At 40.5% G+C, this 25,371-nt stretch overlaps 1 protein-coding gene across 4 annotated transcripts in view; it reads right to left on the bottom strand.

Moving 5' to 3' along the window:
• Positions 1-3,965: 3,965 nt before the first annotated feature.
• MTUS1 (microtubule associated scaffold protein 1) overlaps positions 3,966-25,371 on the bottom strand; it is a 90,512-nt gene continuing 69,106 nt past the window's right edge. For 3 of the 4 annotated variants that reach the window (XM_086747051.1, XM_010120628.2, XM_010120627.2), the window contains 8 exons: positions 20,835-20,901; positions 11,400-11,614; positions 10,754-10,859; positions 9,671-9,744; positions 9,471-9,566; positions 6,934-7,050; positions 5,492-5,589; positions 3,966-4,646 (listed from right to left, as the gene is read on the bottom strand). In XM_086747051.1, the coding sequence (XP_086603177.1) occupies positions 4,430-4,646; positions 5,492-5,589; positions 6,934-7,050; positions 9,471-9,566; positions 9,671-9,744; positions 10,754-10,859; positions 11,400-11,614; positions 20,835-20,901 (990 nt within the window). In that variant the 3' untranslated portion in view covers positions 3,966-4,429. Of the gene's footprint in view, positions 4,647-5,491; positions 5,590-6,933; positions 7,051-9,470; positions 9,567-9,670; positions 9,745-10,753; positions 10,860-11,399; positions 11,615-20,834; positions 20,902-21,776; positions 21,954-25,371 lie in introns of those variants that run through there. The other variant, XM_086747050.1, reaches the window with a different exon arrangement.

Genomic DNA, 25,371 nt, shown 5'->3' with positions numbered 1-25,371 from the left:
CTGCTATGATAAATATCCATGATACAGACTGAAATGGCTACGCATGTCTCATGAAATAGTTTTCATGGAGAATACTTCCAAGATGCCTACAGTATTTCCCAAGGCCAACAATAAGGTAACAACAACAACCAAGAATTAAATATAGTGAGCAATAGGACCAACTTTGAGTGTGTAAGAGGCAGGCCCTTATTAATCTTCTCTCTCATTGTTATTAAAAAGTATAAAGACCATTACATTGTAACCCAAATTACTAGATAGGTGTTACACAATTTCACAGTAGTACCTAAAGAAGGTCTTTGTACCATTTTTCTTTAGGGAAGACTTCTATATGAGCAAAGTAACTTCAGCCATCCCTGAGTTTCTGCATGAGGCCATGCAATGTGTTAATTCCTTTTTTTTTTTTTTTTTTTTTTAGCATTTTTCATTTACAAGGACACTGTATTTCCCTTTGAATCACAGTTCTTAGTTTTCTTAGTGTTTCAGAGTGCTTTTAAGCCTTTATTTAATTCAACAATTGATTTCCTTGAGAGTATCTAGCAAGTAGGGGATAGTGTCACCTGTTCAGGCTTGTTCAACAGCGCAGCAGTTTGTGTGGTAGCATCACTTCCTTGGTGACAGTTTGGCAGGAGAAGAAAAGACAATGTAAATCCATTGCTGCTTGAGTAGTCTCCTCCCCCACCCCCCCCAAATATCAAAGTAATTCTCATAGTTATAAACTATAAGAATTATTTTACTATATATTTTACATATTTTTTATTTTACCAAAAGCCTCCTGGGCAGCCTGATTCTTTTTACATTGATGCAATTACACATTTCCACATAAATGAACAGTGACACAGGATAAGAGAATGAACCCTGCGAAATGAAATTTGTGTGACTTGTCCATGTCACATGCCTAAACCTGCCAGTATTGTTATTTGTTTCCATACCTCAGCCACTGCTCTGCTAAGGCAAGGCAACAGCAACAGAGAGAAGATATGTTTCTTAAGAGTTCAATGATTATTCCAGTTTTCTGATGACCTTTTTAACTCCAGCTCAGCCCTGAATTATTTCCTGGCTCTCAGGCAAATACAGTTGTAAAGATCAGTGGTTAATTAATGCCTAGAAGGAATTTCCTGCATGAATTGCATGATACCAGTTTATATTCAAGTGTCTCTGGTGTTTGTAATGAGAAACTTAGTCTTCAGTTAGCATAAGGAAATGGTTCACCTCAGATTTTACAGCAAATACAGTGCAACTCATACAAAGACGTTCAGAGAAAACTACTGAAGGGAGGTGAACCATGTTATGAATAGTTTGAATGGCAACAAACTATTTGGTACAGATCTAAACTTTACGTAACTTCCTTTGAAATTGATCATTGGAACTACTAGTTAAGGTTGAGTATCTGAAGAAAATAACTTGTTAAATTGCTTGACTAGCACTAGACCTTTGGAATGTATCTATGGTGAGCAGGTTTCTAGCTTTTGAAGGAAAGTTTATGCTGAAGAAATTACTAAAAAAATATCTAAAAGTTACTGGATCAAACAAAGCCTTTGCTAACACATGGTATTTAAGTTAAAGCTTGAAATATTAATACTCCATGAAATGGAGAAAAAAATATTGAAACAGTACTTACAGATGAACAGAATGACTTAATTCTTTTGGACCAACACTCAACACGTATTTCTGTAGTCTGATTTCTATATACAAATATTCCTCATTTCTTTGTAAAAGCATTAAAGATTCCACTTGCAAGAAGTTTACAGGTGAGGAGTCTCCTGTATTGTGAAGGGAAACTACGGATAAATTAACAGTCTTTGTATTATTTACTATACCATACTTACTTTTCTGTACGGCTAGCCTGGAAAAGCTTTTCCTTTTCTCAAACATTTCTATGCAGTCTTCTTCCCTGTTGTATTTGAGGCCCTAACATTGCAACTAAGATAATAAAGTTGTTACCAGTGCTAGTCAACTGCCTTATGACTTGACCTGTTAGCTTTCTAAGCTCTATGTGGCTTTTCTTATACAAAAAAATTTCCTGAATAAGGTGAGCATTTTAATGAGATGAGTCCTGTAGGATGCCTTTACTAGGCATGTGCACATTGGGTCCCTATATAAGCCAGCTGTACTCAAGTATTTTATTATTGCTTAATTCTGTAATGTTATCTGCATTCACTCTTTTTTTTTTTTTTTTTAAGCAGCCATTCCAAACTGAATTTTTCTAAGGGTTAGCTGAACACTAATAATTTGTGCAGTGAAGCTTCCCTGTTGCTGTTCTGCTGTGCTGAACAGGTACTAAGAGTTTTTAGTATTTGGAGGAATGTTCCTCCTTAGATTAAAGATAATCTGATTAATACAAGCAGGAATAAAACCCTTCAATCAGTACAAAAATTTTATTTTTTAAGCATTCAGCTCAAATACATTGATCAGAATATTTGACCATAGAAAATAAGAATGTTCTGATATATACTTTAAGCCAAGTTTTAGCCCACAAAGGATTTTCATAGTGAAATCTGAAACCCCTAGAAAACAGTTTAAGTACTGACACCACTAACAGTGGTACGTACAGTGTCCTAAAGAGGATTAAAAGAGAGCACAGTGTTCCATAGAAATGGAACCCTTAACTTGCACATTATGGACAATTAAGTAAATCTAACGATGATACAGTCAGTCACACATTTAAGTACATTACAAGGTTAGTTACTGTGTGAGCACTGCTAACAGTCATGCTTATGTGTCTATGTTATGTTCCTCGTTATTAGCCAAGATTTTTAAAGTCTTGGGTAAAAACGCTTGAAGTGGTTCTCCAGTTGAGTTCCCTGAACGTTTTCCACCCCCTTGATTCCTGTCCCCAAGATAACTGAAAAACACAGGGAAACCCAGCAAATACAATTTACCATAACAGCTACCTGCATAACCAGCTAACAGCATTAGCTAAATGGTAATGTCTCAACAGTCCTGGACATGGCCCTGTAAAGCACAAGCTATTGTAAGCACACATAGTGTTTTGTAGTACTCTTCTGAAATTGAGCCTGTATTTAGTACAACATAGAGATCTCAAACAGGTGTGACCAAGCGTGTAGCAAGGCTACATGATAGCCTTGTTGAAGCAGAAGCTTCCAGACATTTCCAGAAATGCTCAGCCTCCAGTTCCAGCAGCCAGGACAATTTTTCTCTACTGTACAGAATCTGCTGTACAGGCTCTTTTGCCAAATGAACTGGCAAACCACTGATATCCTGCAGTCTAAGAGGGAAGGTATGGCAGAATTAGCAAGATAAATACACACCTACGACCTTCCCCTGCTTCCTCAGGTGAATTTAGCCAACCCTGAAGAATGTTAATACAAATGCTAATGCTTAAAAAGGCAACATGTGTCACCAGATAAATTGGAATTCACAAATTACAGAAGATTCTTGACAACTGAGTTAAAAATGCACCTAGTAACAGTTATTGCATTTTTCTCTTTGGCTTTCAAATTTACACTTAGTTTTTCCTTAGCAGATGGCCTCAGCGATGGACACGCTGTTTTGGGCAAGTAAGTGATTCCTTTTCAGCAGGTAAGATGAAGGGTCTAGGTTTCTAAACCTGCAGCTCAACTAGTAACTTCTGACCTTGAGAGCTACCATGGGTCTGAGTACAACCCAGTTGACTTGGAAGCCAAAATCCACTGTATCCTGCAAAAAATGTCTTCTCATAAACGGCAGAGTTGTGCACGGATATTAAACCAAGAATCCATGCAAAATATGGCTGCATTTCAATTTGTTTTTAAAATTAATTCAAAGTTGCATACTCAGGTCAGCCAAGACACTTGATGAGTCAGTTGGCAAAGCTTTTCATGCCATTTTTTTACTGAACTGAAGCCAGACAGATGAAGGGAACTAATCTACAGTACTAGCGGCAGTTTCTCCTCATTCCCGGGTGAGGGTACTCTTTGCTAAAAGCATGCATACTGACAGCGGTATTAAGGAAGTACATGTCAATGTATAGTCTTCAGCTTTTATCCTTTATTACGTACACAGCAAAGAAGGCAGCATTAGGCACACACACAGTGTGTTACATCCATTCCATCCACAGCACACGCACGCATACACACACATGGCCTTAAAAAAGTGTCTGTGATAAGGAACATATTATAAAGGTGGTGATCTTTATCTCTAAGCCCCTGAGCTTTTTCTTATAGTTAGGTGAAAAGGCAATGAACAAGTCTTTCCTTGCTCTCTAAGTGCTTTGTGCAACAATGTCCGTAGAGGTCATAAACAAGTCTTCTTGGGAGGAGCAATGTGAGTGTCTTACTCCCATCTTCTCAGTCTCTTATCACCATTTTTGCAGTTTCCAGTTATGTTTAGTCGTCATAGTCAGCTAATATAGCTCTTTCTCCCGTGATTAGAGTTAGGATCGGTTCTGCAGATCACAAATGAAATGCAATCCCCTCTCTCTCAAGAGATGTCATCTCGGTGATGCTGTAGGACTAGAGAAGTTACCAGAATTTCGTGGGGACTGAAGAGGCACGGATGGAGAACTGGGAGACAGTTTTCTTGGGCTGCATAGGTCACCGTTATGCAACTTCCACAGAAGTTCTTCATTTTCCATTGACAGGCGTTTGTTTACTTTCGATTCTTTCTCTAGCGACTCCTGCAAAACAGCTTGCTCCGTAGAAAGTTGCCTGCAAATGTAGGATTTACATCAGCTGAAGGCTACAGCATCAAACTGTTAAATTGTTACAGGTTTGAAATTGCATAAACCCCTGCTTGGCTTACAACTAAATCCTTAAAATGAGGAGTTAGCATGTTCTCATCCTTGTTGGATTTAAACTGGTAGCTTGCAGAAAGCAGGAGAAAGTCCCACTAAGAAACTGAAGACCAGAAAAAGCATCTGAGAGGTGAGATTTGTCCGACCTGCAATGACAGAGGCTTTAAATGGCCACGCTGGGGCCTTTGGGTCTTGTTGTAGGCTCGGCTCTACATAGAAGCTGCATTTCTTTAGCTTCCTTCAAACTGGAAGTGTTTACCCATCCAGTTAAGCAACAGTTAAAGTTAGGAGAACCTCACATCCACTTTATTCATGTTAAATATTGCTACTACTGCCAAATAAAAGACACTGGTCTTTTCACTGATCTATACTAGGGGACAAAAATCACTCAACTGAAGTGGTTATAAGTAAATCCAGGTTTAGCTCACAAGCCAGTAACACTTAAAGAGCCAATCTAGTAAGACTATATTTCCGAGTTGCTTTTCTTCTCTGAAGTACTGTTCTGGAGCACTGAAGAACATACTGAGCCTCTACCCCCTTACAATCTGTCCTGCTTGTTCTTCTACATAGGAATGCACATTTGTAGAGATACAAGTGGGGAAGAAAGGGGTATGTTCTTTTACAGTACTACAAAATCACAACCACTAATATTTACACAGAATTCTCTTTCTTGTCAGAGGAACATTTTAAGGTTCCTGTGGTTCCTTATGAACCTTCTGGTTCATAAGAACATCTAAGAAGTCCACAGATATTTCTCACCTTGAAAGCTCCATATGTTTGTCCATCCGAGCTTTTAATTCTTCATTTTCTTGCTGAACCTTCTTTAATTTATCCATTAAGATCGTGTTGTTCTCCAGCTTAGAGGGGAGGGAAAAAAGGTCACAGTTTAAAATAAAACCCATACATGCACTGATCAAGATGCTGACTGAGCTATCACAGACGTTCATAATCTGGAGTTTGCAGACCTGGTACGATAAGTGCAAAAACCTAGAGTAATGTGAGACTGACCTGCTATTGTGGCTTACTGTTCTGTAACAGTCAAATGGATCCTGCTTACCTTATCCTTGCATAACACTGGTATTTTGCCACTGATCCTGGTTAGATGCCAAGAAAGGAGGACCAGATAAGGGAACCACTGGTTAACCAGCACATTCCAGGAACAACTGCCAGTGATGGGCAGCAGTTTTAGAAGCTGTTGCAGACAGAAGACTGTCTAGAAATAACATGCTAATATGACAAATTCAAGAGCTCCCCTGCATAAACAGCTCTCCCTGCTGCTCTCCTGATTTCACTTCATTGCTGCAGGATGTTACCAAGAGCTAACAAAAAACACTGATTAAACAGTTGGACGGTGTGGCCAACATCTGCCAGAAAAAGAGAAAGGTTTACTAGTAATTTACTAGTAATCGTAGACCAGGGCAACATATGATGCTGTACAATACTGAACAACTGACAGGCATTTATTCCTTTGTATCCAAACCTCTTTCTGTACTTCCTCATTAAAATCTTGCTTAAGCAAGTATTACAACAGTGTTCAAAGGTCCCACCCGGGGTAAGGACCCTGTCCTGCCAGAAATAAAAGCGTGCTAAGTAATCACAAGTTCTGCTCCCAAAAATGCCCTTTCATGTGGAATTGTGCACAGATCAAGAACAAATCCAGAGAGCTAAACAAGTAGCTTAAAGATAATAGCTAAAATGATTGACCTAGGCTAATCAACTCTAGATGAAAACATTTACTCCACTTCATATTTGATCCCCTCTTGTTTAATTAGGATCATCTTCATGTTAATGTCTTCCTGACAGTGCAATCTATCTTCTTTAACACTTAAGCAAACGTAGCAGGTAAGGATTTTTTCTTTGGGGGAGGGAGGAGAAGAGCAGGAAGAAGAAAGAAACCGTGGAAGAGGCTCCCAGATAACCCTGTACTAACTTAGCAATAGTTTATGCAAACCAGTAGTAGTCTTAAGAGGTCAAAAGGTAATTTACAGCATCTGGTGATTCCTTCCCCCTCTTTATATTACAGCTCAATGCAGATATAACTACCTGCAATGTGAGCATGTCCCATCATAATTTCACATTTACCTTTTAAACAAACAAACAAAAAATTAATCCTTGCACGTAAGTATGACCAGCCCAAGTTCATGATCAGAACATAACTCAGAGACATGGTCCAAACCTGCCAGGCCCCAAGAAAAACTCACCAGTTTTTCCATCTTCATTAGCTTTATATCCTGCTGGTGGAGTTTCTCATTCTTGATCTCCAGCACTGCTTTCAAACTTTCCAGCTCCTGTTCCAGATACATAATCTGTGGGTTTTTCTGAAAGATTTCCAAAAGAGTTTGCTTAGTACCCTGAATTTCAGGAACAGTTTAAATGTTTCTCTGCTATTTAGAAAGAGCAAGAAAATAAATATGGTAACAACAGTTACTTGTTCTAAGTGAAATCAAATCAAACAGTTCTGAATTTAAAAAAAAAAAAAATCTGCTACCACTTTCTCCTCTGATTGTGTTTGTCCTTTGGTATAGGTGGACAGTTGCAGTTTTCCTTAGAAGCTGTTCAGAAAACACTTTATGCACAAACATGAAAAACCCGTGAGTCAAAGGCAGGCACTAAAGCTGTCGCAGCAAAACTTGTTTTGCAGGAGTGTCCAAAGCCTCCCTTTAAGCCTAGGAGTTCCAAAATTTATTTCATATTACTCATAACCCATCCCAAGAGGTAATTAAAGTAAACATCTGAAGAGTTTTCAGGTGCTGGAGTAGTTCAAAAAGCACCAAGAACTCAGAGCTATGAACTTGACTGTAGCTGATTTCCTCTGTTTTGAGTCTGAAGGTAACTGGTTCATAAACAGAAATGGAAGATTTTGGGGCTTACATTCTTCTTAAAGTCTACCGATGCAATTGCACATAAAAAGTCTTGCACTGCTGTACATCCGTGACTTATCTACCATACAGCAAGTTAGGACTTTATTTTTTATTTTTCCTTTATTGTTGTTGTTTTCTGGGAGGTGGCGGGGAGAGCAGGAAGGCATCAGGGCAGGGTCAGATCTGGTTTCCTCAAGGACCTCTTTTCCAGAGCAAGGAACCATGGAAACACTGCAGAGCAAAACATATTCTCTACATTTCAGAGGCAAATTCACAGGCAAAAATGAGGAGAAATAAAGCAAGTCTCAGTCCACTTCCAAGTAGTCTGAGTGGAACACAAACAGAAATCAATCAATGATTGTGTTGTGTAACTAAGTTTATCTTTAGAAAACAAACAAAACTTGTTTTAATATATTTGGGTAAGAATACTGCTGTACTGTGTTGAGTAACAGCTTCACTGCCACATCAGAAACCTAACACTGGGAGGGCAACGCCTGCAGTTTTGTGGGGTGCAGTCCCACGAGGAGAGAGCCAGTACATTGCACAGGTAACAAGGGCCTTATCACCTACACATTTCGTTCTCCTGCCCGTTTTTAAGGACTGTGCCATTAGTGATACTGAAAAGTTTAAATGTAGCTTACAGTATTTTCAAAATTTAACTTCTTTTTTCTCCTTTCCCTTCTCTGCCCCAATGGTCTTTAAAGTTAAATCTGAGCCACCACATTAGCTACTCATAGTAGAACACACACCCAGAGAAGAAGACTGAAAAGCCCACATAAGATTTTAGCAAAAATGCTAGAAATATCAAGTGATACTATCTAAATAATAATGTACAGTTGGAAATAAACCCCTGTCTTCAAAGGGCTAATGGAATTCTGCAAAATTTATGTTTAGTACAGAAAAATATACTGGATTAAATCTGTGTTTTTTCCCTTAGAAAAGCCTCAAGCTTATGATGTGTCTTATGCCATCAGGATGCAAAGTGCATTTTCAGCTAAAGGCAGTTGATTATTGCTCCTTTAAATTAAAACAACATCTACGCATGCCTACGGAATACAGTTCAAACTCCCAAGTGCAGTGTACAACATTCTCTTTGGTATCATCTCTCCCAACCACAGCAACGCATTGTGGTTGCAGATTCTTCTTGTGGCAGCTCTGTCCTGCCACTAGAAAAAGCAGTAGGAGAGAAAAAGAAAATTAAATTCCAGTGAAAACTAGGGCAACTTGTACTAGAAGCATCCTAAGTGAGTTTTTAAGCATGGAATTTCTCTTTGTGGGATAAGCAATACTACTGGTATTCCAGTTATTTCCAGGGCACCAGAAAGATAAGCATGTTTCTGTCTAACCCTCCTAGTGCTTGAAAAACCTCTCTCAGAGCACATTTTAAAGCCAGGAGCATCACAGGTAAGAGCAGCCTTGGGAGGAAAGGCATAACAAAATAAAAGTTTATCTGAAGGATAAATGAGCAACGAGTATGAATGAATGTTTGAATAAATGCATTAAAGACTCAAGTACAAGAAGGGAGTTTTGCAGTAGTGATGTAAGCCCACACTGATCATGCTGTTAGAACATTTATCGACTACTCAGAAGCAAGCTATGGTACAACTTTCGTGTACATGTTGGTCAATCTAACTTAGGCTATAACTTACACCACTGACTTAGATATTCGACAGCTCTGTAGATCTAGAATGGTAAGATTAATACACAACATTGTAGTGCTTGAGAAAAACTTCTGGCAGGTAAGTCATTTACATAAGATATTAATAAGTATGGGAGCCCTATCATGCTTGATTGCAAAACTTTCATATTATGCAATAAAATAAACCTAGGCTTACAAGATCTGCTCATCTGCACTACTTTTGAAGATCAAGACTTACAAGATTGGCTTTTTCTTTGGCTATTTGTTTTTGCTCTTCGAATTTCAACTTCTCACTCAGAGAGTCATTTTCACATTTTAATTCATCGATTTTTTTCTGAAATGAAAAGATATGGTATGGTTAGGTCAAGAATTCAGTGCACATCTCCAAACTGCCTTTTAAGTTTTAGGCTATTGCAATGACCCCAACCCTTAACAAACCTCTAGCAGTTCTTGCTTCTCTTTAAAGGAATCTTCAAGTGACTTCCTTTCAGATTCATGGGCACTCTTGAGCTCTGCAACAAATTATGTTTGCAGATTTTTAATACTGCATAAGACATGAAATTTTTTTTTTAAAGTAGCAGCACGAAAAGCCAGCCAGTGCGCACATACACAGATCCAGAGTCAACGACAACACAGAAAGAACATTTATCATCAACTGATCCAAAGCATGTACAAAGTATCAGATTTATTGCTGCTTTAGATTTGTTGATTGTCCCCTTGCATATCCATTGAATTAGCTTGCAGCATGTCAATTTTGACAGTATTAATCTACATGCAAAAAATGGATGAACTGAGAATGAGCCACATCTGAGCAGAGCTGAGTTTCTGAAGGTAAACACAGCAAAAACTGAAATTGTGTCTTCCACAAGCTTCTAGAAAAACACTTCCTTTTCTACTTTGGAGATGCCACACAGAGGAGTTTGCTTTTTGATTGCAGTGGAAGCATCACCAGTTTAAATGACACAAAAGTGTCACTGGAAACTTGGCTATCAAGTGGAGTTGGAGGAAGGATGGAAATTATCATCACTTCAATCAATTAGATGCAATACCATTTAAAACTGAGCACACTCACCACCCCCTCCCTGAAAAACCACCTTTGCCCCAGTACACTCTGCAGTGTATAGTATTTCTTAACATCACCATGTAAGGCTGGAAAGCACACAACCCTGCTTATCCTCAATTTAAATTTCAAAGTGCTCCTTATTGAACTAGGGGGGTGGGAGGAATTACTTATCAACTTGAGATTTTGAGGGCAGACTGCAATTCAGACATCTTTTAGTGAAAGAAAAGTCATCTCCACTCCTGAACTGTTTGAAAAGTTTCATTCAACTACAATGGAATAATGGTGATTTCTATATGTAAAATGAGACTTGTTCAGTTCCAAAAGGAATTCAGCCAACATTTTTAAAAAAGATAGCTGACCACCACGAACAATTAAGTGGACAATGATGAAAAAGCTTGAATATTTTTGTTTGTGACTAGTGGTACTATAGCATATGTACTTGAATACATAATACTTGCCTGAAAAAGAGGATTCATATTCCTTTTTCAGCTCCTCTACTTTTTCTGAGTGGCTGTTCTCAAGTTCCAGTTTAAAGTTTTCATGTGTGATATTTAAGTTGTCCACCTGCAACATGATAACATGATTTTTTTTCCTCTCTTACATGTCTCAACTCTTGTTTAAAGTATTGTTCAAATGGCTTTATGCAGTACGTTGAGTACATTTTAAATGGTCTACACAGGACTTAACAGATGGTCACAGGAGAAGCTAAGCCACATACAACACTTAATAGATGAGAACGAAGCCTTACAGTTTACCAGTACCAACAGGATGATGTATGCATCCATTGCACACATGGAGTTGTTGCAAAGCACGGTCACAGGCCCGGTGGGCTTCTATAAATCTTAAAACTCAAGCTGCCTCAAATATCTAGTGGAGCTCTAGACACCACTGAAGTTTGCAGAACGCAAGGAATCTCCACCACGTTTAAACACAAACTTAAGATCTGGACAGCTTAGTGTAGTAATATTTTTATAGTTGCAACGAAGTGGAGTTTCACATTAGATAACAAGAACTCCATTACTAGCAAAATCTAGGGTTCTCTGAAGGCCCATTTGTAGCAGAAACCAATTGTTAGAGAGCATTTCTACTTTGAATGTTACAAACCTGCTCCTGGAGTTGTGCTTTGTACTTTTCAGCTTCTTCAATGCAGATACTTTGGAGTTTCTCACATTCTGCAGTGTAAAACTGTTTAAGCCTCTCCTCCAGTTCAGCTAAATCATTGTGATGTTGCTGGTTTAACTTCTGCAAAAACCCTTCATAAGCAACTTGCAGTTCATTCCTATCTCTCTCCAATTTCTCACAAGCTGCAGAAGTGGTTACTGAAGATGTCAGAAGAAAAAAAAAAAAAAAAAAAAAAAAGAAAAAAGTAATTGGATCAAGTTCAATGCTAATTTCACCATCTTCGTTGCAAGTATTAAAGCTGCTGAACACTTTGCACAGCACATTGTTATATGTAGACAAATATAATTTACCCATGAAGTGAGCATCACCTCTGAGGACATGAAAGATCTTTGCAAAAATATTAAATCTGGTGTTTCTTATGCTGAGAATTAATTGCATCTAGTTAAGCCACGAAGCCATATAGAAAGCATAAGTGTGACAGTTTGTCATGACACAGAAGAATGAATGTCTCACAAGAGACACTGGAGTGCTCCAATAAAAAAATTAATTGGATTTGCTACTTCACCTAATTCGATCCATTTCAGTAGCGTAATTCTCAGAGTACTTCACTTTTTGACATACAAACCACTTAGCTAAATTTGAAAGTCTAAATATCCTGAAGACCATCCATTCAGCGTGTTACTCAGATATGCAGCAGAGAAGCAATTCTAGCCTGACATGGACTGCCCAACACAGAACTGCCAATCAAACGTACTGCTTATGCCCAAGATATACAAATATGGAAGATACAGAACAGTTTCAGGCAGAATGTGCAGAGTATTAAGAAAACTGAAAGATATGCTGTGTAATTTATAGTAACACAGGCCAGCTAAGAAAACTGCCTAGGTTTGTCTCCCCATATTTACAGCTGATTACAAAGCAAAACAGCAGTTAGTAACTTGTACTTTTGAGTTTGAAATTTAGCATTCCCAACTCCAGCCAGTCATTTTCCTGCTGTTAATATGACTGCAGCAAGCACCTTACCCAGTCCCAGCTGCAGCCAAATCCTGGAAGCAAGGTGAAATAGGACCTCTAACATAAACCTGACCTTCAGCAAAACTGTTTCTATATATACTCCAGTACTTTGGTTTCAAATAAGTTCATCAGATGAGTGTCTACTGAAGAGAAAAATCAACTAAAACATTAACTTGATCTTTAATCAGATACAGGAGAAGTCAGGCATACATACACTTTATAGCAGCTTGGCACACTGCCCTAAGAGTGTAAATATAAACTCTGTTTAAAAGCATGGGAAGATTCAAGGATTTTTTGCACAGGCACTACAGAAAATTCTCATCATAGCTGTGTTTCAGCCTTAAGAGATATAAATTACAGTATCTTCAAGGACCGATTCCCAAAGCAGTACTGAACTCGGCTCTTGGGAAAGCTGCCTAACCCAGCAGAGTGCCTCAAGTTACACACGTGTTGGATTCCCTCTTTGCTACGGCTCATCAAGAGCAAGCAAGGAACTCTACAAATGATACCTGCAGTCTTTTAAGGAAACTGTAAAGAAGTCTTGGCCCTGCTGCCATCACTTGGAACCTGCAGTTGAACTAGAAAGTGTAAGGGAGTGAGCTGTACTGCATGGAGATCAATCTGCATGTGTGTCTACCTGAATTAGTTTTAACAGCAGGCTTAGCTCTGCACTAGGTCTGTGTGAAAGATCTGCTGATCAGGACAGATTTAAACCAAGCTGTTCATCCTGTGACTGGAATGATGCAACTAAAGGCTCAACTGAAACATACCACAACATTCTCTGCAACACAAGCAGATTTCAGTTTTCCACATTTTCTGTATCACCACCAAGAAAGATTTTTATTTCCCTTTGTTCCTTCCACAAACTTCTATTATAACTGCTCCCTTTGGAAAAAAAAATGGAAAAAATATCATTCACACTTCTATCACATTGAATTGGCATAATGTTATAGAATATTTATGCTCTCATTGTCATGTTTTGGGGAAGAGGAAACATCCTAGGTAGGGGACATTATTTTATAACACAAAGAACCAGGCACTGAGCCAAATGGAGACATTACACAGCCAGCCGCATGCAGAATGGATCTGACCATCTATAGCAGGATAAGAGGGGTATAGCTGAGAAGCAGAAAACTCACATGCCTCATTTGAGGTCACTGTAGCAAAATGCTTCAAACAATCCACTTCCTTTAAAACCAACAAAGGAAGAAGCAAATATTTTGTAAAGCCAGAGCCATTCGTTTGCTTCCATTTAGCTAAAGGAATGTGCTGCCTATCATTGTCTTATCTTTAAATGTCAGCACATAGAACTTCAGATGATGCAAAACACTTCAGAAAAAAGCAAACAGCAAACCACACCTTTGTCAAAGAAAACAGACACATCAGTTCTTGTTCAGCCAGTTTGCAATTCAGATTTATGAGAAGACTAACGTTACAAAGGCAAACAAAAACTTTAAAAACGTGCATTGGCAGTTGAACATTGCGTTACCTTGAAGGTAACATCTGGCCTCCACAAAGCTGGAGGCTGCAATGCTTCCTTGCAGATTGCAGGCCTGACTTGAATCCTTTCCATCCAAACCAGGACAACCACCACACCACCAGTGAGCTCCCAGTATCACAGTGGTGCAACAAGTATTTTGAACAGCCCTATCCATCTCCAGACTGAATAATTTAGTTTATGACTGTACACTGCCTTGTTTTAAGAAAGCTATAAGCCATGAAAAAGGCAACTAATTCCTTAGTTTGGCTAATCATCCACTGCAAGGGGGTGCTGCAAAACTCCTGAGCAACCGAACTTGATGGCTACTCAACTTAAGAGTTTTCTCATAGAACCAGTGCTTAATTTTAAGAAAAATTTCTAACTGGAACATGTGCTCTTCCAGTAGCACACACAAAATCTCTATTTTGACTTCTCATCCACGTCAGACACTTGAAGGGCATGCTTCAGGGTTTTTGTACACAACTACTGTGCTTCCTTTCCCTTCTTAAAGTGCTTCCCTCTGCAATTCCACATTGTCATTACAACATACATTATAACAGACCACAGACCTTGAGCAAAAAAAAAAAAAAAACAAAAAACCAAAAAAAAACCCAAACAAAAAAAAAAAACCCCAAAAAACCCCAACAAACCAACAGGAGACAAATAGTCCAACAGCATTTGAGAGAAAAATCAAGCCATATAGATGAAAAGATCCATTTGTCCATTAAGTTTGTTCATTCTCATCTGTTACACTACACAGTTCACAGTTTTAAGCTTTAAGGACAGAACATATGGAATTGTGTACATGGCTGCCAGAAACAACATTTACTACTTTATTTAAACAGCAAAGCCATTAATATTTTTTCCCCTCCTTGGTTGTCCCAGCCTCTCCTCTGAATCATACAACATTGTTTCTCCCTATATTACTACAACAGGAAACAAGATTAATCTTGCTTGTATTTTTAGGCTTCTTAACATCTGTTTATTACAAACAAAGAACTTGGTTGACCTCTGGCAATCACAAGAAGTTTCTGAGATTTGGTAAGGGTGTATCTTCAGATTAGAAATGCTGATTTTTGATGTTTAAAATTAATATTCTTTTGTAGGAGTTAACAATGTCCACTTGCATCTCGGGTATTTCATTGCAAAGCTTTCTGTGTGCCAGAACTATAAAGCAAATGCCTGCAAAACAGAAGTCTGGAGCATCAGGCACATGGCAACTCCCTGCAACGGTGCAAACCGATCCAAACCACGTGAACAGTAACACCAGCTGAAGGAGAGGACTACAGAAGTTGACTTATTTTGTAGTGTCCCCAAGAAATCTATTTCATATTTTCAGTAAAAGTAGCCAAGACAGAAGACCTTACAAATGTGCAATATCTCCTTCTCCCCATTTTTTTTTCTTATTCTAATTATAATCCAATTCAGTCCTTATGCCTCAAATGCTTACATAAAAACATTCCCTTATAAGTCACCATAACCATCGCTCTAAGAAGATAAAACATAATGGACCTGTTATTTGAACTCTAAATTAAATTGGTTTTGAAACAAAAGTTATCTTCATAGAATTATCTAAGTCACTCAGTGGTCTAGTTATGGTTTATGAAAAACCATTAGACTGTCTGACATTTTGAAATAGAGGTCACTAGGACAGTAAACTAGCAGCATTTTAATAGATGCGGGGGATGTGAAAAGGGGATAATTACCAGAAAACATCAAGTATTTAGCATGGTGTTACATCACGGTGCATAACACTTTATTGCTCTAACATTATATTCCACATTGCAAGATCTATTCTATATGTTTTGCTGATCAGTAACTCTACTGTAGACACAAAGGCTCGTTTCCTTCTCCATATATTTAAAAAAAAATTATCTAATAATTAATGGTTTTGGCAGACTCAGTATTCATAGAATCATAGAATCATAGAATAGTTAGAGTTGGAAGGGACCTTCAACGGTCATCTAGTCCAACCCCCCTGCAAGAAGCAGGGACATCCCTGACTAGATCAGGTTGCTCAGAGCCTCATCCAGCCTGGCCTTGAACGATTCCAGGGATGGGGCATCCACCACCTCTCTGGGCAACCTGTTCCAGTGCTCTACAACTCTCATTGTAAAAAATTTTTTTCTAATATCTAATCTAAACCTACCTCCTTCTAATTTAAACCCATTACCCCTTGTTCTATCACAACAGGCCCTACTGAACAGCTTCTCCCCATCTTTCCTGTAGGCCCCCTTGAGGTATTGGAAGACCGCTATCAGGTCTCCCCAGAGCCTCCTCTTCTCCAGGCTGAACAGCCCCAACTCTCTCAGCCTGTCCTCATAAGAGAGGTGCTCCAGCCCTCTGATCATCTTTGTGGCCCTCCTCTGGACCCTTTCCAACTGGTCCATGTCCTTCTTGTGTTGGGGACTCCAGAACTGGACGCAGTACTCCAGGTGGGGTCTCACCAGGGCAGAGTAGAGGGGCAGAATCACCTCCCTCGACCTGCTGGCCACGCTCCTCTTGATGCAGCCCAGGATGCGGTTGGCCTTCTGGGCCGCAAGGGCGGAAAATTCTTCTACCCAAACATGCTTTCAAGTTTATGATCAAGTTTCTCTTGGTGTTACTTCTATAAGGAGACTAACGGTACAGGACATTAAGTCACATTTCATATTGTTATTCTTGGGCAAGCTGCAACAAGGCAAGTAGACCAAAAAAGCCTGCTTTAAGCTACATTTAAGTAGGTAATGGTTGAATACATACATGAAGCATTCAGATATCTGCCAGGAAGTAAGTTCCTGTCCTCTAATCCTGCAAACACTACAGTGTCAGTAAGCAGGCAAGCATACGTCTCCTGGCAAGTTAGGCCCTGCCCCAAATAATTCATTGAAATTTCTACCTACTCTTAGGTATTTTTAAGGATCATCAGACCCTGAAAATCAAATCACATGCACTCCATCTGTCTGTAAAACACGATAGTCTTTTTTATCCCAATCTCCAAAACATTTTAAAGGTAGTTTATTAATAAAAAATAGCACAAAGGTATTTTGGAGAAAATATTGTTTATCAATTGCAATGCAGCAAATAGAGGGCAGACAGAGAGGTTAGGCATTTGGCTGGCTGTACAGGATACATCCAAGCCCCTCCAGCCCACTGAAAAAGGCGCACGAATGGCAAATTTCAAAGGGCTAAGGCGGGCGCGGGCTGAGTCAGCCCTGCACCTGCTGTTTTGTAGCTGGACAGAGCTGGATCACCTCCAGCACTGTTGCAAATAGGCTCCGAAACAATTTGGAGCGCAATTAACTTAGAGGAGTAGTTTCGTACCTCTGAAGAAATATGCAGCTCTTGCAATTTCTACTTACGTAATTAAACAGTAACTAGAAATAATTTACACACCAGCTTACATTTTAATACGGGAAGCAGGTGACAAACATGAGAGCCGTACCTGCTCCAGGCTCCCAGAATCAAGGCGTTTACATTCAAACCACAAAGTCTACTCTTTGTGGCTGAAGATTTTAAGGAAACCCAAGTTCAGAACCCAACTGTCAATGAATTTTAACTCCTTTGGAAAAGTGCATCCCCAAACACATCATCATTGCTAACGCCCGCATGTTTCCAGGTATGGAGAGCAGAAAGCAGTATCCGGTAACCATCCCCCCCACGCTCTGTGCAGCCATGCGGTCACTCCCAGAGGCAGCTCTGGGACCGTAATGCGTATTTAAATCATTAAACAAAAAGGTATAAAGGGTCACACAGGATAACTCAGCAAAACGGCTAATTTGACAGCAAGCCAATTTGGTTTTGCAAGGTAAATCAAGGAGTTTGGGAGCACGCGCAATTAAACTTCAAAGCAAGAAATTCAGGAGTCCGAACTGTGCAGGGTTCAAGCTGCTGGAAACTTCATGTCCCTCTCGAACCCGGCAACACGCGGAGCACAGACTACGCTGAACTGGGCACACCTGGTTCCTCTTCCGAGACTGCCTGTTCTCAAACTGCAAAGCAACAGGCATTAAAAACACAGCAGCTGGGAGTCCACGAAACACGCACACGTGTCCAACACAGCCAAAATAAGATTCAAACTGTACTGAACTTTCTGAGCCAGTCTATGCCTAGATCATACTGTGAATCAAAATTCACAGTACTTAGGTCACAATAGCCTACGGAAATCTTACGTTCAGCTATAGCCATTTAACAGCGGCAACAGAAAGCTGATTAGCAGGTGTGTATTTAAACAGATTATTTTCAGCTAAAACTACCATTAAAAGAATGCTTTTCTCACATCTTATCAACAAATGAAGTCTGGCTGGCTTCATTTATTTATTTAAGTTAAAACAAATCTTTTAAAGCTAGATGGAATTTAAGACCTGTGTGGTTTTTCACTTCTGTGATTAAATACACTCCCTTTACATGCCGAGAAGTACCAACAAGCTAGATGTGTGAAATGGTTCAGACAAAGGAGCTGCATGAAGACAAATGCTTCACTGAAACCACAACCTGGAAACCTTACAAAGGGAAGTGAGCCTGAGGCTGCCATTCAGATGCTTCTGAGGAGCTGACCCTGTGAGATCAGCTCCATCAGGGGAGCGGCTGATGACCTCGTCCAGCAGCACACCAGCCAGCATCTCCGTCTGACAGCTCTGCGCACTCAGGCGTCACAGCTCCATCAAGCTCAGCTGCATTTGAAGTTGTTTTCTAGTTATCAACCTACTGAATGACATATTCTTGCAACAGGCATCCCACATATGAACTCAGCACTCTGTTAATCAAAGCAGGAAGGTAACAAGTGTCTAGGAAGCTCATTTAAGAGAGAGGCACCCTTAGAAAAAACAAAGCTTTCAAAGAAAAAAAAAAAAAGGCAAACAAACAAAAACACCGAAAACAAACAAACAAAAACCCAACCTCTCCCCCTCCCCCCCCCCCCAAAAAAAAAAAAAAAAAAAAAAAAAGGCAAAAACACCACCTCCCAACTAAACACAAACCCAAAAGTGGTAACAGGGAAAAGTGCTGGCTAGGTTTTGGTCTGCCCATCTAAGCTGAATTTTCCATTTCCTGGTAAGTGACAAACATAGTACCTAGGTTGACAAAGGAAAAATAATATTGAAGATGCAGGAATGGAAGAATATGGACTTTCTTGCTCAGACAGCAAGCCTTCTGAAGTAATTTTCATTATAAGGTAAACAAATGGGTTTGCCCAGAAAGTCACATATAGAAGCATAGAATGGTTGTATACATGAAAAAATAAACAAACCTAATTTTTAGTATTTATAACACAACTTTGAAGAAATGCAAGAAGCCCATTTCCACACTAAGACTCTAGCTTTGTTGTTTTCACTTGAGGGTGGCAGAAGTGCTGGCTGCAGTTGATGGGGGACAAAATCCTCCACCCTGCTGCACCTTCCCCTTTCTCTGCTCCAACACCAGTCCTCCTTCAGCCACATGCTGAGTCAGGCCAGGCAGCTTTGCCAAAACAGCACTGCAAGCCACTCATTTTCAGCTGGCTTAGGTCCCCGGCAGCTCACCGCATGGCTCAGCCCATGGCTGCCCGGGGAGCAGTGCTGGCACGCAGCAGGACAGAGGGATGCAAATGCAGAGGAAGGCCAGGCTTTTTCAAAGCCAGCCCTTACTGAGACCTGCCTGAAACAGCTGCAAAACTGCAATCGAGGTGTTTCATCGGTAGGAAGGTTAAAGGACACAGCTTGACAGATGCCGGACTGCACCAAGCTCTAGAAGAGCGTCAGCTTTTTAGTACTAAGCTTCCAAGAAAGAAAACGCTACACATTTCTACGGTGCCTTTGGTACTCTGTTTACGCTGCAAGGCTTTCTCTGCTTGTGAAACTTCCCATTCACAAACCTGCTGTTTTATGCAGCATCAAATAAAGCTCCCAGGAAACTACATTTTAACATAACCCTCTAAATTGGATGACAGTAATAGTGACAAGTGAAGAAGCTGTGCTCAGCTGTGCTTCAGCTGGGAGGATGGGGAGACCCCTCCCCACCCCACTTCCAACCCTGAGTAGTTGCCAGGGGATGCCCGCCTTATTAATCAGTGCTAAAAAAATAAATCTGAACATCAAATGCACCACCTGCACGTAACAAGACTTACATTCACACTCAAGTTTGGCTGAGACAATACTCAACTTCCAAAGCATGTGAAAATAAACGTTTCCAGCTTTTAAATAATAAATGACCTATCTGAAATTGCTCCACATGTATTACTTCTGCTTTCAAAGCTTTTTTTCTTTTTAAAGGGGCTTCATCACAACAGAAAAGTGCTTTTATAAAAAGCTACATTCACTTTCAAGTGCTATCATTTCCAATCCAATGACTTTTTGCACTCCACAAGATAATTCTTCTTTTAGTTCAAATAAGTTATATCAAGTTACCATTAAATGCAGTTAAATCAAGCCTTAAAGTTGGCAAAACCAGTCCTTGCACATTATAGTTCAATTTTATATTATAGCTGTCCACTAGGATGAGTTCAAAGATTTAATCTCATTAGCCTGATAGCATTTCCTTCTGTTAATTTTACACTCATTCACCTACAAGCCACTAAGGCTGCAGTGCAGATTTTATGCAGTGGATATTACATGTTTATGGATTTTTGCCAGCAAATTTCTACAAGATAGCATACAAATAAGTTAGGGATCAAACAGAAGTATATAAACTGTCAGCCACCCTCCCATTTTGAGAAAGTCAGTGCTTTGGTCACCAGACACATGTTTTGCAAGGAGGCCCTGCTAGGCACAGTCAGATCAGTGCCAGGAATTCGGTGAACCTGGGGTCACGCTGTCAGGGCTCCAGAGAAATACAGCAATTAAAGCATCTGAGCAGAATTCAGTCAGGGAGTTAAATGACTGCCATTACAATACCAGGGCACCCGTCTTTCTGCAGATCTGTTTTGCTGCATTTCTGTTCTCATGAAGAATACAAAAATAAATTCTTACCTAGTTCTCCTCGAAGGTTAACTAGTTCTTGAGATAACTCTTTACGCTGTTTCAGTGCTTCCTCCCTCTGCAGAGGAAAAAAAAAAAAGAAAAAAAAAAAAAACACAAAAAACCAAAAAACACAAACCCAAACATTTGGTTACTAGTGATCTGAGCATGGCACCTTCCAATAATTAACTTACATGTGCTATGTAGGAAAACAAGAGGCAGGCACAAGAAGCCAAGATATGAATCATTTAGGATAACAGTTCTGCTGTTACAAAATACACAGATGTTCTTCTGTTGTTAAGGAAGTTATACTTTAAAACAAAGAATAGCTTTTTCCAGGATAACACTGCAATTAAAATCCTACTTTGCAGCAATTAATTATATATTTTATGATGGGTGTAGCAACATAAGCCTCCAGAACAAATCAACTGATAGCTGTCAGGGGTACAAAAGTATGGTATATATGTGAAAGAGGCATGCATTAAATATTTATCTTAAGCTTACTCAAACACAAAGCCAAAAACTTTGCTAAATGCTCAGTCTTCCATGAAGGAAAGCCACAGCCCTGTTCAGAGAGGAATACAACCCACCCTACTACTCACAGTTCTTAATTTTAAGATAAATTATGTTTCTGATGCTGAGAGAATCATAACAAACCTGCCCTCAAAACAAGCAGAAGCACCCATCTCCCTGCTCTGCCTAGGAGCAGTGCCTCAGCCAGGGAAGGTGGCCGGCCGGGCCCCTCTGCCCCCAGACCCGCACCCCACGGCGTAGCAAAGGCCATAGCAGAGTTGCTCCACGTCTCGGCCACCGGCACCTCACACCCATGGCCACGACGCGGAGGTGACAAGGTCCAGGCTTTCCACTGCCGGGGTGCTTTCACCTTGCTGACGGCTAAGCTCCTGTCCAGCAACCAGCCATAGGAAACAGCGTTGCGAAACAAATATTAATTACCCTTGCTGCAGCACACTGAGAATAAAGGCACAGTTTGCTGCTAGAGCAGCCCATCTTCCAGCTCCGGCTGCCCCCCGCTCGGCCCCCCAGCACTCATAGGTGACGCGCAGGTGGCGGCACCATCAGCTGGGCTGGTCTGGCTGCGGCCGAGCAGCGACGCTGGACCTTGCCTCCGCAGGTTATCCTACTTCCGCGCCGATCGCTCCCGACAGCGGCAGATACTGCAGCTTCTGCAATTGGCACAAGCAGCCAGCGATTACTTAAAGCCACAGCCCTTCTTTTATGAAAGGCGAGCTCCAGACATTAGACCGATCGATCTCCACTTGCTCAAACAGCAGCCAGGACCGCGAAAGGGAACGCTGCCCTTCTCTGCGGATAATGGAGCTTATTTTTTGCCGTTTTGAGCTTGCTGTACGCTGCTTTCACACTTAATTTGTTGATGCGAAAACAAGCCACGGGAGGCCCGAGCTGAATGGGAGAGCCGCAGACACAGCGGCTTTGCTGCTGTCAGCACCCAGCCTTGTGTTCATTGCCCCCGCGCACGCAAAGAGCTTGAAATTCACTTTGCTTTCCTTCAGCTGGGATACGTTAGAGAAAAACATAATAGTGCATCGGCCCAAAAAAAATCACTTAGACTTTTGCCAGTAGCTACTACACAACTGAGCACAGTAGATGGGTTTGCGCACAGGCAGGGCCACACCTGCGCCTGGCTTTCCCCATGGAAAACCTCACCTTTACAGCAGGTCCCCTGTTTGTCCCCAGTCCCTCTCACCACAGTCTTACCCCAGGCTAACATCTTAAGATCACCCTGCGCTGGAGGTGGGGAATGCTCACTGCATGCCTGCAGAACAAATAAAGCAGTAAAATACACTGTTCTTAAGAAAACAGAGAGAGAATGAGCACCCAGAAACCAATCACGTGTTAAGGTCTGGCACAAGACTAATCAAAATGAGTGATTTTTATGCTATGCACTCTTGTCTGCTGCAAATTATAGGAAATTATTCTGCAGCTGAAAAGGCTAGTTAGAAGAAAGGGACAGCCCTTTACTAGAAATATTTCTATTTTTGACCTTGTATGGGAAAGATCCCCTTTTAATCACTACAGTTTAAGCAGCCTTAACGGTTATTTGGACACTGACACACTGGCAGGGATATTAAGTAGCTGTGTTGCAGTTTTACATTAAGCACTCGAGAAGCTTTTCACAGTGACAGTGGGCTAAGGCTGAAAACCAGGAAAACCACGCCTCGCCTTCCATGGCAAATTCTCAGGAGAGCAGAAAGCTCAGCTATCGAAAGGACTTGCCCTGCCCTTCCCTGCTCAGGAAGGAGAGATGAGTCATCTTGCTCCTGTTCAACACCAGTTCCTGCTACAGACAGAGCATCCCATGATGAAAATGTGAACGCTGCAGTGAGTTATTTGAGCTGCATCCTAGCACGCTGGGACACAACCACGTTGTGGATTTGCAAGCAAGTTAACTACCAAAGCACTTTTATTTTCATGCTGTGGGCTCCCGATAGGATTTTCCAAAGCTTTCACAGTAACCTTGCCCATTACTAAATTACTGTACAAACACACTTAGGAGATTTATTTTGTTTTTAATGCCGCCTCCCCACCCCTTCTTGTTTTGCATATTCATTCTTTATTCTAATTCTCAAAAAATCATCCTTGAATCTGATTTCTTCCAGCCCATTCTGTTAGTAAAACATCTCAATTTTTCCCCCCCTCAGCCTGGTAGCTGGACCATGCTGCAGACCCTTTGGAAACATGTTTTTGCTTGGTGTTTCCAGAATTCCTACTTGATGGTCCACATGTTTTGTATTTGGTTTTACTTAAAGCAATTTGATGAGAAAAGGGCATATGAGATCAGAATATACTAAGGACTGACAAAGGCCGAGACTAAAAATCAAAAATAAAATAGAATAACACTACCTTTTTTTTTTTTTTTAATTTTGCTCTTAAGCCCTTTTGCTTTTTACCAGTGCTGTTTAACCTTGTGTCTCAACCTCCAGCTTGTCCATTCATAGTTTTGCAAATCAAGAAATCCAGACAGACAGACTTGTACCATCACTGCCTATTAAAGAATATATTCAGAAAACACTAGCCATAGAGACTGCCAGCCTAAAGTAAGAAGAGTAAGTTGGTTATATGGTTAAGCAGCCATACGTTTTCAGCTTTAGCCAAAACATTCTCCCTACCATTATCACAGAAGCTGTACGAACTCATGAGAACAGAGTTCGGGGATAAAAGTTTTGCCACAGAGAATATCAGGCTGCAAAAAAATTCTCCGCATAAAGGAGACTTGGACATTTTTTGTTCTGTGAAAGACTAGGCAGTTAAAAAGCCTTCACAGGCTTTGAAAATTTCACAAGTGAGTTCAGGGGGATGTGTGCCTCACAGTAAGGGCTTGGGAAGGTGAGGTATATCCCACTACAACTGGATGGAAAAATAACTGTGTGGAAAAAGAAGAGGTCCAAGGTAGGGGGGTGGAGAACATGAGAACATGACAGTTTGAAGATGATAAAAATGACCAAGTCAGGAATGGAATAAATTACAAAATATCTCATTCATGTTTGTGTTACTGGCAGTTATGCAGCCCAGTTACAGGCTTAAGAGTATTTTTCCTGGCAACCAGCTATTTTTTCTACAGCTTGAGACTCAAGCAGGCCAGCCTAGGGTCATTTTAGATACAAATGAGGGTGAAGATGCATCAACATCTGAACAGTTTCCATTGCACTGCTTTAAAACCAGGAAGCTCCAAGTCCACATACCAGAAAGAACAGGGGAGGGGAAAAAAAAAAAAAAAAAAAAAAAGCACACAAGCAGCCAACCTTCCTGGCTACGTACCTGTACCAAATCTTCACATGACAAACACATGAGATATTTCCAAGAGCTCAGTTATGAGCAGTTCTCAAGCTGGAAAGAGCAGGTATTCCTCAAGCATCTCAACTCCTTTGCAGACTCCAAATCCGGGAGCATGTAGTTTTATGGCAAAATGGCAACTCTTTTTTCCTTGAAAGGATGTGCAACTAGCTGGACTAACCATTTCAGCACAGTCCTGCTGCTGGCAAGGTGAGGTGGCCCTGGTGTGGGAGCCCCATGCTCTGCCTGCAAGTCAAGTCCTTGAGAGTCACAGATCGGCCATGCCTGGCTGAAAAGCCCTATTCACTTTTTGCAAGTTTTTCCTCCATGTTAAAAGCTACAAGTCCTTCAACAGCTACATGATGTAAAGAGTAAACCATGGCAGAACCTGGCTTTCAAGTATATCTGTCAAAAAAAAAAAAGCTAACCTCACCTATCCGGTAGTAATTATCCACACATCCCAGTTCACATTTTAAATCATTACATGCCTTCTGGAAATAAAACACAGAATCTAGAATCGTGGAATGGCTTAGGTTGGACCTTTAAAGATCATCTAGTCCAACCCCCCTGCAAGAAGCAGGGACATCTCCAACCAGAGCAGGTTGCTCAGAGCCCCGTCCAACCTGGCCTAGAATGCTTCCAGGGATGGGACATCCACCACTTTCCTGGGCAACTTGTTCCAGTGTTCCACTACCCTCATTGTAAAAAAATTTTTCCTTATATTTAGTCTGAATCT

The sequence above is a fragment of the Chlamydotis macqueenii genome, chromosome 4, assembly GCF_036417535.1.
Source record: "Chlamydotis macqueenii isolate bChlMac1 chromosome 4, bChlMac1.mat, whole genome shotgun sequence".
In the NCBI taxonomy this organism is placed as follows: domain Eukaryota; kingdom Metazoa; phylum Chordata; class Aves; order Otidiformes; family Otididae; genus Chlamydotis; species Chlamydotis macqueenii.
The sequence above is the reverse complement of the archived record's forward strand: the minus strand, read 5'-3'. Positions and strand labels throughout refer to the sequence as shown.